General features: G+C 29.9%; 2 protein-coding genes across 2 annotated transcripts; both read left to right on the top strand.

Annotated features, from left to right (window-relative positions):
• Window positions 1–4,420: 4,420 nt before the first annotated feature.
• On the top strand, window positions 4,421–5,546 carry LOC118644461 (fatty acid synthase-like). The gene is made up of 3 exons (XM_036283057.1): window positions 4,421–4,738; window positions 4,797–4,994; window positions 5,188–5,546. The coding sequence occupies exons 2-3, from the start codon at window positions 4,823–4,825 to the stop codon at window positions 5,508–5,510; spliced, it is 495 nt and encodes a 164-aa protein (XP_036138950.1). The 5' UTR covers window positions 4,421–4,738; window positions 4,797–4,822; the 3' UTR covers window positions 5,511–5,546.
• Window positions 5,547–5,550: 4 nt separating this feature from the next.
• On the top strand, window positions 5,551–15,481 carry LOC118644460 (fatty acid synthase-like). Its single transcript, XM_036283056.1, has 17 exons — window positions 5,551–5,764; window positions 6,255–6,673; window positions 7,074–7,367; window positions 7,468–7,675; window positions 7,757–7,917; window positions 8,060–8,377; window positions 8,505–9,004; window positions 9,519–9,823; window positions 9,906–10,319; window positions 10,406–11,430; window positions 11,609–11,853; window positions 12,212–12,905; window positions 13,013–13,844; window positions 13,974–14,446; window positions 14,561–14,815; window positions 14,987–15,241; window positions 15,335–15,481. Exons 1-17 carry the CDS (start codon window positions 5,656–5,658, stop codon window positions 15,443–15,445), a joined length of 6,618 nt encoding a protein of 2,205 aa, XP_036138949.1. The 5' UTR covers window positions 5,551–5,655; the 3' UTR covers window positions 15,446–15,481.
• The last annotated feature ends 1,075 nt before the right edge of the window (window positions 15,482–16,556 follow it).

The raw sequence follows: 16,556 nt of genomic DNA, 5'->3' as shown, positions 1-16,556 counted from the left end.
AAATTGAAGTCATAAAATAAACATCAATTTTAATGTATTCAACAGCGGGTATAAACATTTATATTTATATCGCCAGTCGATGTTCTTACTATCCGAGCAAACTGACAGGACGTATAACAGAGCTGCTTTATCGTAACTGTAACTGCGATGGCCTATGGAATTGCGGATTCAATTGTGTAGATGTCGGGCTTGCAGAACAATAAATTAAGTTTCTTTTTTTGCTAATAAAGAAAAATAAAATTGCCAATTCTAATTACATATAATAAAAGAGTAATAGTATAGGAAAATTAGACTTTTCCGAGAAAAAAATGTAAAAGGCACTTTTATTGCAGATTCTTATTCAGAAAAATTATACGAACACATTAAACAAAAATTCAACCCGGAAAAAGTTGGGAATTGTTGTGTAAACCAGAGAGAAGCCTGAGAACAGCCATCGCGGCCTTTTTCGTGCGATCATAGACCTTACAGATATGGATTGGCAATTGCCAGTTTGTGTATAGAAAACAGTGTTCAGAAGAGGTGCGAGAGAGAAACAGACTTTCTAGTACTTTTTTCTCTAAAGTTACCGGAAATAACTATCGCGCATGTCAGCGCACATACATGCATATACATATATCAGGGTTAGGAAAATTACTTTTTAAAAGTAACTTGTTACCGTTACCGTTCTTTTTTCTAAAAAAATAATGCGTTACCGTTACTCGTTAATAATTTTCAAAAGTAACTCGTTACCGTTATCGTTATTGAAGAGTAACGCGCGTCGTTACAATTTCCGTTGTTTTTTTATTTTTAATATAAGTTTATTAAATATTACAGGGTTTATTTTACGACAAATAAAAATTTTGCTAAATTTTATCAAAATTCTTTATCAACTTTCAAAAGAACTTGTTGTTCAATTGCATTATCGTGTAAATGTCCTTTTTGTGATGTCAATGCTAACCCACCGATACTGAACATTCGTTTAACAAATGCACTGCTTGGAAGAGCTGTATTATATTTATGAAAAGTTTTTTAATGTTTTGATAATCGTTTAACATTTCAACATTAATATTTTTTAATTTTAAAAACTCTTGCAACTCTTCAGAATTATTATTCTCTGTTTCTTGTTTCTTAAAAAAAAGTCATCAGCGATTATAATCTGTCAATTTCTAAAAAATTTCATTCATTTGATTGGTTTTTTAATAAATCCTCCAAGTAACTTTCAGCAAATTGTTGGCTAAGCAAGTGCACTGATCGAAGGCCAGTGACCGCGAAAGTACCCTCCCCGGTACGCCAAAAATCGGTCTATGTATATAAACACCGCTGTAAAGATAACAAACGGGCTTACTTGCGCACCATACAGCGACGGACGTATGTCGCTCGACACTACACCTTTTGTACGGGTTTATTGATTAACAAGTTAGTGTAACTCAGTTAAAAGAATATATATCGTTTTAAAACCACAATCGGCGTTATCTCTATGAAACCTGACCCGAGGAGTTACGGCAGCGATCCCCAATACTGTGTCTCGAAACCCACGGGACACAACAACACCAACACCACATCTAACTTTTATACAACTAACAATAATGTAAAATTTATTGATGCTAAAAAACCTTCAGTAATGAATTGCAACAAACAAATACTAGAACGAATTGTCCTTATAATTTTGATAAATTGAAAAAGACGACATTCCTGGTCGAAACGCCTGTAAATCTGATAATTGGCATAGTCTATTTTATTAATTAGATCTATTAACGCATGCAACATCTTGCGAAGTTCGTGAGCTCTATTTTTCCCAAATAATGTTTTACTTTATATTTTGCTTATTACTTCAGATTAATAATGCTACTTATTCAAAACTTAAATCAATTTTATAAAAAAAATATACTTATAACTTTAACAATATACATTATAATTAGAATATTCACATCACGATTATAATAATATTATTTCTATATTATAATAATGTATGTAAATTATGCCTAGTCGCAAATACGTGATTTTTGGAGATTTTTATAAAAAAGAATAATTTATTTTTTCTTACAACGGCCGCCATTTTGTTTAAAATTATTTTTTTGAAAAATCCTTTGTTCAGGCCCAAGATATATTCATGTACTAATAGAATTTTTTGGACATTTTGATTTTAGATAAATAAAAAATCATGGTTACCACACATGGTTACCTCTGGTTTCTTTAACGTGGCTGTAACTTCTTTATTGTACAATATTTTATAACAAAAAATTCCTGAATGTTGTTTAATATATGTACTTTTATATCAACATATTGTTGTAAGAATAAATAAATTAAACTTTCTTATAAAAATTCCCGAAAATTACGTGTTTGCGACTAAGCATAACTCCTTAATGTATTTTTATTATTTTATTATTATTTTATTTTTGCAATAAATTAATTTACAGTTTTTTGAGGAAGGTGAAAAGGGGAAATTATAAGGTGCTCTGGAGCATCGAAATTTAGTTTAGTAACTGTGTAACTTCAAGTCTGATAAAACTTGTTGGCGCGCAGTTTAAAAATAAAGCTAAGAAATTAAATTTAATAGAAAAATTATATTCACCACTAAGATCCGATGTAGACCGTTGAACGATTTAGAATTCATTGATATGTTTAACATATACCGGTTGATAAGAAGTAATGTATTAATATTGTAAAATATTTTGTTTAAAAAAAACAATTATTTTGTGTAAATAAATATTATTATTTAAGTTAAAAAAATTAAATTTTTCCAAAAAATATTTTATTAAAAAAACAATAATTTTGTTTAAAACAATCATATTTGCTAGTTCAAACATTAGTTTGCAATGATAGATAATATTGATCGACCAGTTGCCGCGGGAGAGATTTATGTTTAGCAACAAGTTTGTTGTTTGTAAATAAAAATAGGTGGTCAGTTCTGTGTCGAACTCCTGCCGTGGAGAACGCGTTACAAATTTGTTTCTATTTTTTAAATAAAGTTGATGTTATATTAAAATCTCGCCTAGCTTTCTTTTCGCGAGTGAGTGTAGGTATGTGAGTGAAAAAAAGCGTCTCGAAGCAACAATATATAGATAATTTGGTATATAAAACGTATTAATAATTTACCTTTGAAATGCAATTTTCTTCACACAAAAAATTTATAAACTTTTCAATAACATTTACACGTATTACGTTAAATAAGATTTTTTTAATAAGAAAAGATCAAACACTAATGAAATGACATGCGAAATTTTTTAATGAAATCATTTATGTTAAAATATCAAGAGACACGGTAGTGACTCACGCCAAGTGAATTCAACAGTAACGCCGTCATTCTTTGCTCTTCCGTTTTTACATGATTTTTTTTACATATATCTATAAATTTATTAGAGCACAAAAATACGAGTATAAATTTATTAGAAAGGATTATTGACTGAATAAAATAATGACTTTGTACTTTGTGACCTGCATTTAGATCGTGTTTCTAAAAAGATAAAGACATAACAGAATATTACATACCGTTTATTGTATAAACGAATCGATGTCCTTAATAAATTTTAATATTTGCAAAATATAAAAACTGTATTATCAAAACTACTATATAATTTAGTAGAAGATGCTTTTTAATTTACATTTATATTTAAATTTTTTAAGTTCTACTTTAGATAATAATTAAAAAATACTATCTAATAATAAAGTAACGTAGTACTAACAATTTTCTTTTACATAATTTCATATTAAAAAAAAAGTTATTAATAAATATTTTAACTCCTTACATAATTTTAAAAAAGACGTATTTTGTATTTTTATTTTAATATTATAATTTTCTTTCTTTTTACTCTTTTTCCTTCTCCCTTTCCACCTATTTCTCTCTCTCTCTCTCTCTCTCCCTCTCTCTCTCTCTCTCTCTCTCTCTCTCTCTCTCTCTCTCTCTCTCTCTCTCTCTCTCTCTCTCTCTCTCTCAGCTCTTTAAACCACGAATACTTCTTTACCAATTTCAATAAATGTCGTTGATACGAATCTAATGTCAGATTTTTAAAATTAAAAATGGCGGATCCAATATGACGGACGTAAAGCTAGAAATTAAACCAAATCATGTAAAACTTAGTACCTAGGGGTTTTTCAGAGTACTGATTACAAATCCGTTGTCAGATTTTTAAAATTTAAAATGGCGAATCTAATATGAAAAAACTTCTATAAATATTGAATTTCACTGAAATTAGTTGAATTTTTAATTTTATACTTGCTATATTAGATCCATCATTTTCGATAATCTGACGGATTCGTAATCAACGATCTCCCAGATGCAAAGTTTTATAGAAATTGGCACTCTTCTATAAGAAAAAATAAATTTCTTTTAAAAAAATTGCAAATTTTTGATATTAGTTTATTTACAGCAAGTAAAAATAAATACAAATTTGTGTCACATATATTTTTTAAACAGTAAGGTATCCCGAACTATCAAAAAGCAAAAAAATTGTAAAAAATTAACAAATCGTGAAAATTATTAAAAGAGAGACCTCACTTATTGACCTGCCATGACGCAAAGGAAGTACTTACAATTAGAATTATAAAGTGATGAAAGCAAGAGCTAAAGGCAATATATATATGGCAATAATGAATAGTTATGGAATTCTACTAGATTGCATTGCAATAGTCATTTGAATTGTTTATATAAAGGAGCTTTTCGTTAAGTGAATCAGAGTTACTTTTCCTGTGCTATTGAAATGATATCATAGTGATATTGAGAAGTTTAAAACCATATATACATATACACACACACATATAGGTATAGTTAACAGAATGGAAAAAATAAGTACATAATATACGCATAGTTTTTTTTCTAGATTATCCAAAAGAAATAATTAAAATTATGGATGATAAAGAAGTATTTGGCTCGCGGAAAAGTATTGATTCAGGCGAGGAGATTGTTATTTCTGGAATTGCTGGCAGATTTCCAAATTCAAATAATATACAACAGTTACGAGAAAATTTATTTAATAAAATCGATCTTGTTGGAATGGATCATGGCCGATGGAAAATAGGTAAATAATTGATATATAATTATGATTTTACGCCTGATTGCTAGAATATGTTACTTTTTCTACAATAATTTTGAGTATATATGCATGTGTAATTAAACATTAATATGTTAAAGAAGTGTTGTATATAATTTAATTTTATATAAAAAATAAATAAATAATTAAGGTATATGTGAATCTGTCGATTTTTTATTAGAGCATCCGGACTTACCAAGCCGTATGGGAACAATTAATAATGTAGAAAAATTTGATGCGGACTTTTTTGGATTATCTTTCGAGCAAGCACATACATTTTCACCTGAGGCGAGAATGTTATTAGAACATTCTTACGAAGCAATTATTGATGCAGGGATTAACCCAAAACAACTGCAAGGAAAAAATACTGCCGTAATAATAGGGATATCTTTTGTTGAAATGCAAGAGAAATTTTTATATAATAATATTCAGGTAAAAAATTTATTAAATTATAACAATACTGAAAAGAAATCGCATTTATCATTAACATGCGGAAAATTGTAATGTACTCAGATTTCGTAATTAGGTAGATGATTTGAAAGTTGTTGAATGTAGTAAATCTACAACAGCAACCGCGCTTTCACACTATTTGGATGTGAAAGGACCATCATATACAATCGATACGGCATGCAGTTCGAGTCTTTATGCCATGGCCGTTGGTTATGATTTCATCATGTCGGGTAAATGCGAGGATGCCATAATTGGATGTGCAAATATATGTTTTCATCCCGTTTTAAACCTTCAATTTTCACGTCTAGGTATCTTTTAAATTAATTTCTTACTTAATGTATTACGCATAAAAGTCTAAAAAATTACATTTTCTCATTTAATAAAAAATTAATTCAACATTCACTGGCCTAATCTTGAGAAAAATTTTTGTACTAAAATGTTTGCCAAACTAAGATATTGGTTTCTGATAAGGCAAATAATATTCTAATTCTTTTGGGTATACTTTCGGATAAGTTTTATAATTAAGTTTTATATATTTAAGAAACAAAAATATAATAGAAATGTTATCCTAAATTCGGGAAGTAGAGATTTTTTGTAGGGTTACTTTTATACATATTTACATATGGGTATGTACTATATGTATACGTATACAAAATTCAAATTTAAATTTGTCCGGTAACTTAAATTTAGCATAAATTGACAAAATATATGTAAATTTATACTAAATAAGTACGTGTGTGTATATATATATATATATATACATTTAGGTAAATTGATATATATTTTGTATTCTTTGAGGTGTTTTGTCATCCGATGGTTACTGCAGGCCTTTTGACATCGCAGCAGATGGATATTCGCGTAGCGATACGATAGCAGTGGCATACTTACAGAAAGCAAAGAATGCAAAACGGATTTATGCCATATGTCCGTATATTAAATTAAATAGCGATGGCTATAAAAAAGAAGGAATAACGTATCCATCGTCGCTTATGCAAAGTACTTTACTAACAGAATTTTACAATGAGTGTGAAATACCGATATCTTGCTTGGATTACATTGAAGCACATGGTACCGCAACCAAAGTTGGCGATCTTCAGGAAGTCAAAGCTCTTCATGATGTTTTTTGTAAGAACAGAAAAACGTCATTAATGATTGGTTCCGTCAAATCTAACCTTGGTCATGCTGAACCTGCAAGTGGTTTTACTCAGATAGTTAAGGTAAAACAAATAGTATTATCATTTCTTATTTCGAAATGTATCTTTATTTTAATTATCCACACATTGTATACAAATGTACATACAAACAAAGAAAGAAGATTTATTTTATACAAAAATTATTTGACATGTTATTTAAACACATATCCAGGTAGCGAACAGTTGTTATTTGCCATCATTTTGGTCAAATTGACGACAAATAATAATGTCAGATAGAATATAATATAATGTCAGATTAATTGTTTTGCGAAGGTTAATTATAAGATTGAGAATATCTTCCAAGTTTGGTAGACATTGAAATTCATATATATTATACGTAATATAATAAATGGTTAATAAAAAAGTTATGGTAAGTTAATTATTCGACCGATATATGATTGACAAATTGATTTAATTTTTTAAGGCTCTATTAGCATTCGAAACTGGTTTTGTACCGCCAAACATCAATTACACATCACCACGGAACGATATAGATGCTTTAATAAATGGAACTATTTGCGTAGTCAAAGAACCAATGCCACTTAAAAATGGTTTTATAGGTATCAATTCTTTCGGTTTTGGGGGAGCTAACGCTCATATGTTGTTAAAATGGAATAGCAAACAGAAAATTAATAATCGAGCAACAAATGATGATTTACCTAGACTTGTAATACTATCTGGTCGCACTGAAGAATCAGTGAAAATATTTTTAAACGACGTTAGTAGATATTTGAAAACAATTTTAGCATTATTTTTAATAATTAAACAGTATATTTTATTTTTGTAATCTTGGTGTTAAAAAATTTTTTAAATTTTAGGTCGTTAGTCATTCAACAGACATAGAATATATTCGATTACTACACGACATCTTTACTGACGTTATAGATGGTCATCCATGGAGAGGATTTATTATACTTAATAACATGATACAAGATAATTCAATAAAAGAAATTCCAAATTGTGAAAGCATAAAAAGACCTGTTTGGTTTATATTTTCTGCTCTAGGCACGCAATGGCCAGGAATGGGTATGTATATTTTATATTTTGTATAATATATTTATTTACAATAACATTTATATAATAATATAATTTTTAATTTAAAATTAGGTCAAGACTTATTAAAATTCCATGTATTTGCAAATACAATAAAAAAGTGCGATATAGTTTTAAAACCGTATGGTATAAATGTCACAGACATTTTGTTAGAAACAGATGGAAAAGTATGCGAAAACGCGTTGTACGCGTTTATTGGCATCGTTGCTGTTCAAGTAAAATATATTTCAAAGATACAATAAATTATTATATTATCATTCTATTTACTTCATTATATATTTTATTGTTTTTTTATATAAGTATTAATTATTTATTTAATATAGTGCCATTTATAAAATTATTCATACATATTTGTAGATTGGCTTAGTAGACCTCTTGACATCCTTAGGAATTAATCCGGATTACATGATTAGTCATTCCGCTGGGGAACTCGGTTGTGCCTACGCGGATAAATGTCTTACAATTGAACAAACCATTTTGTCAGCATACTTTATAGGTTTGGCATGTGTCGAAGGAAAAGTAATTCGTAGCTCTATGGCACTTATCAGTTTTGATTACAAAAGCCTAGAAAATATGTGTTCAACGGATATTGAAATAATATGTCGCAATAGCGAAAACAGTAACATTGTGTGTGGACATACAGAATCCATAAAAAAATTTATAAAAAGATTACAGGTAAAACTAAATCTTACATTTCGTATAAATGAATAAAAAATTTAATTTAACTTAATAATTTTCAAAATATTAAGTTCTCAAATTATTCCACCGGCACGTGATAAATTATATATTTTTGTATTATTAGCTTAATAATATTCACGTGAAAGAGCTCTACTGCGACGTACCATATCACAGTTCTTATCTCGCAACTGTGAAGACTCAGCTTCTGTTAAACTTAAACAATGTAATACCACAGCCAAAGAAACGGAGTTCAAAGTGGATCAGTTCTTCAATACCTCGAACGGAATGGTTCACTTCAGCGTCAAACTTATCATCGGCTGACTATCATGCGCGTAGCATATTAAATACTGTCCTCTTTGAACAAATAATGCCTCTGATTCCAAGTAACGCTGTGACTATCGAAATCGGACCAGACTGCATTTTGCAACACATTTTGAAAGAATCCTTGCATCCAAAAGTGACAAACATTGTATTAAAACAACGCACTAAACAAGATATCGAACTATTTTTACAAGGAATTGGTAAGCTCTACAATTGTGGTTTACAACCACAAGTTGCCAATTTATACCCATCAGTAGAATTTCCAGTTAGCCGAGGAACTCCTATGATCTCTCCATCAATCAGGTACATGCTATTTTCATAATCACAATGAAATGTTGTTTATAGATAAAAAAAAAGTAGGTGCATTATTAGATGCTCTAAAATTTGATATAGCAGGTAACTTTTCTATTTTCCTCTTTAATATGAGTCATTCGTATAATATATTTAACATTTTTGAGAAACTTCTAAAAGCTTTTTATTTCTAAAAACCTGAAAATTTGAAAAGCTGAAATTCTGAAATCTTTTGTCGAAATATCTTATACTGTTACTCAAATGTAACACGACTATGAATAAAGATTAGATTTAGTTAGATTCTTCTTAATAGACTTGATATAAAAAGTCATAAATATATTTCTTTTTTTTTAAATTATCTAAGCATATCATGTTTTTATTAGTATAACAGAGTGTAATGTTTAGTTTTCGAGAAATGAAGGAATACGGTTTTAAAGGATCTATAATAAATACACGCTATCCTTTTATTTGTATAATTTGTGTAATTTGTATAATAATATTGTAAATGACATTTTAATGTGATTAGATGGGATCATTCCAAAGATTGGTTTATAACTAGATACGAATCATACCAGTATTGTAAATCCAGAGAAAGGCATGTCGAAATCCTACTTAGCGATGAGGGCTATGATTATATGAGTGGACATATAATAGATGGGAAAAATTTATTACCGGCAACAGGTTATCTTGCACTTGTTTGGGAAACTGTAGGCATGATAAAAAAGCAAATATATACAACAATACCGATAATATTCGAAGATGTAAACTTTATTCGTGCTACCCATTTATCAAGCAATGAAGCTACAAAATTAACGATTGCAATACAGAAAGGTAATTGCGCGACGTGTATTTCTAAATCGGCTTAACAATAAGATACATGTAATAATACGTCAAATATATAAAAATGTTGCAGATGGAAAGTTTGAAATAACTGAAGGAAACAGCATTGTAGTAACAGGTAGAATAAATATATCGAATGCAGATCAAGAAATTACTTCTACAAATATATTACCAGAAAATAAGGAAGAAGAATATATGACTGCACGAGATATCTACAAAGAATTAAAATTGCGTGGCTACCAGTACAGTGGTTGGTTTCGCGGATTACACAGCGCATCCATTTCAGGCAACAAAGGACATGTCGTTTGGAAAGGAAATTGGGTAACATTTATGGATAACATGCTACAAATGCATATTATCGGATATGACACCAGGAATTTGTATGTCCCTACGAGTATTCGAAAATTGGTGATTGATCCTACACTTCATGCTAACAAGCTACATTACGAAAGGAATAACGTGGCTGTTGCAACACAGACAAATAAACGTAAATATTTTTCACTTGTTAAGTATCGTTTTGCTTTAATATATAAATTGTTTAGAAAATTTTTGTAATATTGAGCGTTATTTTAGATGTCTTATTACCGATACATATATACAGAGAGATAGACACAATTATATCTGGCGGAGTAGAGATACAAGGCCTTAAGGCTACTCAGATTTCGCGTCGGAAATTAAACCAAGATGCTGTTATCGAACAATACAGATTTATAGCGCATCAAGATCACGTTGAGATTCCTTTAAATGAAGCGATTCGGATATCGGCGCAACTCGCGCTAGAAGATCATCAAATCACTAAAGTGAAAGCCATTGAATTGGTGGAAAACGCTGACGATGTTACATTAGAATTCCTTTCATCTTCGTTACTAATTCAGGCTTTTGAGGATATGCCATTAATACAAACAAATATCACTCTATTAACATCGCCAAATCGTTTTAGTTCAGCAGACTTATCACAAAATATTTTAATCGCTGATATGAACAAACCAACTGTAAACGATAAAGTCTTAATAGCTGCCGGATTTAATCTTTTGTCTAAACAACAAACTTCTTTAGAGCGACTTTTGTCATTTCTAAAAGAGGGTGGCTATCTGTTGACGCGTGAAAAGTGCGACATATGTGACTACAGCAAGTATCAACAACAATACGAATTAAACGTTATTCTTAAAAAACGCACTGATAAAGAAATAATTGTTCTTCTGAAGAAGAAAGTTTATGTAAAGAACCGGATTGTTGTTCATATAAATAATAATAATTTTAACTGGTTAAATGATTTAAAACCGTTTGTAAGTGGCGAAAACAAACTCGAGGAGGATAGTAGAATCATAGTTGTTGGAGAGGGAGACTCTGAGTGTGGTCTGTTGGGTTTTGTTAACTGCTTGAGAAAAGAACCAGGTGGAGAACGTGTTAGGGGTGTGTTTATTCAAGACACGGAGGCTTCGAAATTTTCTCTTCAAGACCCCTTCTATTTAGAACAATTGAAGAAAGACATGACTGTCAATGTATTACGGACTAATAAAATTTGGGGTTCGTACAGACATTTACGATTACCACGACGGGAAGTTGAACCTGTTCCTACCGCTCACGTTAGCCAAACGGTACGTACAAAATCTTTTTAAAGCACGTCGACAATGTGTTGATGCGCAATAACATTATGTACTTTTATATTTTAAGTTGTCTGATTTTTATTTGTAATTTTTTTATTAACAATGTAAGTATATATACAATATATGTATGACGTAATCTTATGTAAAATAATTTATTCTCTTTCGACAGATTTGTGGTCATCTGAGCACATTTTGTTGGACAGAAAGTGATGTATCTGTCCGCTATCGTCGTGAAGACTTAGTACATGTTGTATATTCATCCCTTAATTTTAAAGATGTAATGCTTACTACTGGTAAATTAATAAATAATATGGCGCTTTCTCGAGGACGGTTATTTGAATGTAATCCTATTGGATTGGAATACGTTGGATTCGATGCCACAGGGCAACGAGTAATGGGAGTAAATTATACTAAGTAAATAATATTTTAAAATAGATATTTATGCAACTAGTGCGGTTACTTCACACAAAAGGACCAATATTTCGACGCACAGATAATAGAAAATATTACATGCGACATGTGCGGATCGGCTAATTGCCCGTAAGTTCGAGATATGGACATAGGTATTTGGCTCGTGTGTCCACCCGCACAAGCGTGCAACAGCTAATCCACACATGTCGCATAAAATATTTTCTGTTACCTGTGAGTTAAAACATTTGTCCTTTTGTGTAAAGTGACACGTGAGAAAAGAACTATTTTTCATGCATTGGTAACAAAAAGAAATTTTTTTTGTAATTAAAAAATTAAACTTGACTTGAAATAATTTTTTTAGTTGTATAGCAAATGTTGTCGTAAAAAGTAAAGATTTATGTTGGAAAGTACCGGACGCATGGACATTTGAAGAAGCTGCGACAGTTCCATGCGTTTATAGTACAGTTTACCTCGCCTTATACATTTATGGAAAAATAAGAAAAGGCGATAAAATACTTATTCACTCTGGTACTGGTGGCATTGGACAGGCAGCTATTCATGTCGCTCTCAAAGAAGGATGCGAAGTGTTCACTACTGTAGGCACAAGCAACAAACGCAATTTTATTAAAAAGGTGTTTCCTACAATTTTGGATAAACATATTGGAAATTCTCGAGATACCAGCTTCGAACAAATGATAATGCAGCAAACGAACGGTCGCGGAGTTGACATTGTGTTGAATTCATTAGCAGAAGAGAAACTAATTGCCTCCGTTCGTTGTTTAGCTCAAAACGGTCGTTTTTTGGAGATCGGAAAATTTGATCTTGTTTCTAATAATCTTCTTTGCACTTTTGACTTTCAAAAAGGTATTAGCTTTCATGGAATTTTATTTGACAATATAGTTATTGATGATCATAAGTATAAATCTGTATTATATAAAATAATAAACGATGATCTTAAGAACGGAACCATCAAACCTATCCAAGTAAAAGTTTTCCCGAAAACAGATATTGAAGAAGCTTTTAGATACATGGCGAGTGGAAAACACATTGGAAAAGTATGTAATTATTAATAACAAAAAAATTTATTTATTTGTTACAGTGTTGCACAGAAATATTTTATACACAATTTATATTTATTTTCAATATATGTATATGTTTACAGATTATTATAAATATTCGGGAAAGAAATAAACCTTTAGATGAGCCCATTATCGCATATCGTCGTTATTATTGTCTCAAGAACAAAAGTTATATTATATTGGGGGGTTTGGGTGGATTTGGTTTGGAATTAACAGACTGGCTAATATTTCGTGGTGCTAGAAACATAGTATTGGTTTCACGAAGTGGAATAAAAAACGGTTACCAACGCATGAAGATTCGACTATGGGAATCATATGGTGTAAATGTGTTAATCATCAAGAATATCGATGTTGCTGATCCCGAAGGTTGTGAATACCTCTTGCGAACTGTAGAAAGCAAAGCACCAGTGGACGCGATATTCAACCTCGGTGTAGTGTTGAAAGATAATGTTCTAAAGAATCAAACGGCCGAGACATTTGCAGAGTCATTTCAGTCAAAGGCTCGAGCAACACAAAATTTGGACAAACTGTCCAGAAAGTTTTGCCCTAAACTAAAGCATTTCGTAGTGTTCTCTTCCGTTTCCTGTGGTAGAGGCAATGCTGGACAGACGAATTATGGCATGGCTAACTCTGTTATGGAAAGAGTGTGTGAAAAGAGAGCGGAGGAAGGGTTACCCGGATTGGCAATTCAATGGGGAGCTGTTGGTGACGTGGGTCTCGTCGCTGACATGCAGGAGGACGATAAGGAAGTGATTATCGGTGGTACCTTACAACAAAAAATATCCTACTGTCTTGACGAACTTGATAAATTTTTACTTCAAAGCCACCCTGTTGTGAGTAGTATGATAGTAGCTGAAAAGAAATTGGGATCTATCGGACATGGAAGTCCGACAGAAGCTGTCGCCGGTATTTTAGGTAGATGTAAACTTACTTTTTTCTTTTACATATTTACTATATCATTTATTCAGTATATCATTTTATTTTACCTAACCAGTAGTAGTACATTATACTTCAAGTTAAAGTAACTTTCTATTTGTATTACAGATATAAAAGACATGAAAGTTGTAAGTCAACATACATCTCTGGCTGAACTTGGAATGGACTCCATGATGAACGTAGAAGTCAAACAAACTTTGGAGCGAGAATTTGATATACTTCTTACTTCACAAGAGATATCTAATCTCACTTTTGCGAAACTTAATAACATGTCCAAAATAGATGTCAGTGATAATAATGCGCAGAATAAAAAGGATCTTGATGAAGAGTCAAATGTCATAAAACTTTTAGTTGGTATTGTAAAAGACGAAGATTATATCTCCAAAATTTGTTTCGAACTTTCGACTAAAAAAAAGAATACTACGACTGAAGTTTTTCTTGTACCAGGAATTGATGGATGTGGAACGGTATTTAACCATTTAACAGCAAATATTAAATTTTCAGCAACATCTTTGCATTATAGCATAAATAATATTGATGCAACAGATGTCATATTGGAAACAACTAATCGTCTTACCAATGTAAGCAAATGCACTAATAATTTTATATTTTAATTGTATAGAGTTTTTATTATTTTATTGTATAAGATCTAAAATTCAAGAAATATTTTACTATTTACTTTATTATTTTTACAGCATATATTACCAAAATTAAAAGGCGGAAAAGACTTTGTAATGGTAGGATATTCCTTCGGGTCTATTATTGCAATTGAGTTAACAAGAAAATTGGAAGCCATGAAATTCAAAGGTCGTTTGGTTCTTATCGACGGCACTCCTGCACAAATGAAAATGATGTACAAAAATTTTACCTCAAATTCTAACGATACGGATCTTCAGTTTGTCATTTTAACTAATATTATGGAAATTTATTCCCCCGGATCTAGTAAAAAGGTATAATCGTTTTCTTAGTTTTATAAGTTAAAATTTATTGTACATTTATACAATACTTTTTATTCTTTGTGGAAATTATTATCAATATTATTTCCTATTTTATAATTTGTAATTTATGGGTTTTTGTTTTAATTTAAACTTTTATATTTTGAAAAATGTATAATATAACAGATTGTAATGGAATTGGAGAAATGTAATACTTGGAAGGAGCGATACGATATTTTTGCAAGATCGTTTTTAGTTATGAATACGTTACTGTCTCCAGCAAATTTAAAAACGCTGTGTATCACAGTTTATAAACATTCATCCGCTATTCGACACTACGATCCTTCTACCTTGCCACCAATTAAATCTCCCATAATTTTGCTAAAACCTACACAACCATTACATATATCAATGGCGGATGAAGATTATGGTTTGCATAAGGTATTTTTTTAAAGTTGCACTTATAATAATTTATTTTTTGTTGCAATAAGTCATCAAAACTTCTGGGATTAATAAAAAATATAATTATTTAAGGTTACTCAAAATATGATTCAAGTACATTACGTCGACGGTAATCATGTAACAATATTGAGAAATGAAGAAGTGTCAGCTGCAATTAATGGGGAACCACCTTTTATCATTTGACGTTATAATTTATAACATTATTGAAAAATGAAAAAGTGTCAACTGCAATTAATCGTTAAAAATTAATAAAATTATAATTATTTGATAATTATAATTTTATTAATTTTTAACGATTAATTGCAGTTGACACTTTTTCATTTTTCAATAATGTTATAAATTATAACGTCTATAAATTATATATACTAAAATATAAGGTTACTTTTTACCTTTTTTATTTCTCTTAAAATTAATAGAAATGTAAACAAGTAGTGTTTATTGTTGTGTGCGCATTTTAATATTACATTATATAATCAGGAATGGAAAAGTTACTTTTTAAAAGCAACTCGTTACCGTTACCGTTACCGTTATTTAAAAAGTAACGATTTGTTACTCTTTCCGTTAAATTTTAATATTAAACCAGATTGTACAGAGAGTTTAAAAGAGAACTCAATTGTATGTCACCAATTATGAATTCTTTTTGAGCAAAAAGAATTATTTTTATAAAAATAGCTGTTTGAAAATTGCCATTGGTGACAACTATCTAGTGTATATGCGAAGATTGGAAAAATGAATGTGTATGCGAAGGTTTAAAAATAAAGATTAGATAAAAAATTTGTTTGTAAAATATTTTTTATTTAAAATGCTAATAAAAGGAGTAAATTAATTTTAATTTTGTGAAACCAAAAATTTTTTTAATTTTAATACGATCAAAATGCAAATAAAAATTATTTGACTAATTTTAGTTTCTAAAGTAGATAAATAAAATAAGTAAACCGTTATGTATGTAGATTTTGATTTTTTTAATACAATAAAATTGTTGGAAATTTTGTAAAACTTAAGAAATATCTTAAAAATTAAGCAAAAACATGGTTTATTTTAGAAATTTGGATGATGTATATAGAAATATATCAATTTAAAGAATATAACATAACAATTTGATTTATTTTTAATTTACTAGAATGTAAAAATCAGTAAGAGAAAGTTAAAATATACAAAAATTCCAAAAAATTAAAACAAAGAAAATTTATAAAAAATAAAATATAAAACCAATTCAAACCAGTTCTTGTCCAATTTTTAAGATGTTCTCCATAACTTTTTTAATAATTTTATTGTCGCATTCAAGAGGTCACCT

Source organism: Monomorium pharaonis, chromosome 2 (genome assembly GCF_013373865.1).
Source record: "Monomorium pharaonis isolate MP-MQ-018 chromosome 2, ASM1337386v2, whole genome shotgun sequence".
Taxonomy (NCBI): Eukaryota; Metazoa; Arthropoda; class Insecta; order Hymenoptera; family Formicidae; genus Monomorium; species Monomorium pharaonis.
The sequence above is the reverse complement of the archived record's forward strand: the minus strand, read 5'-3'. Positions and strand labels throughout refer to the sequence as shown.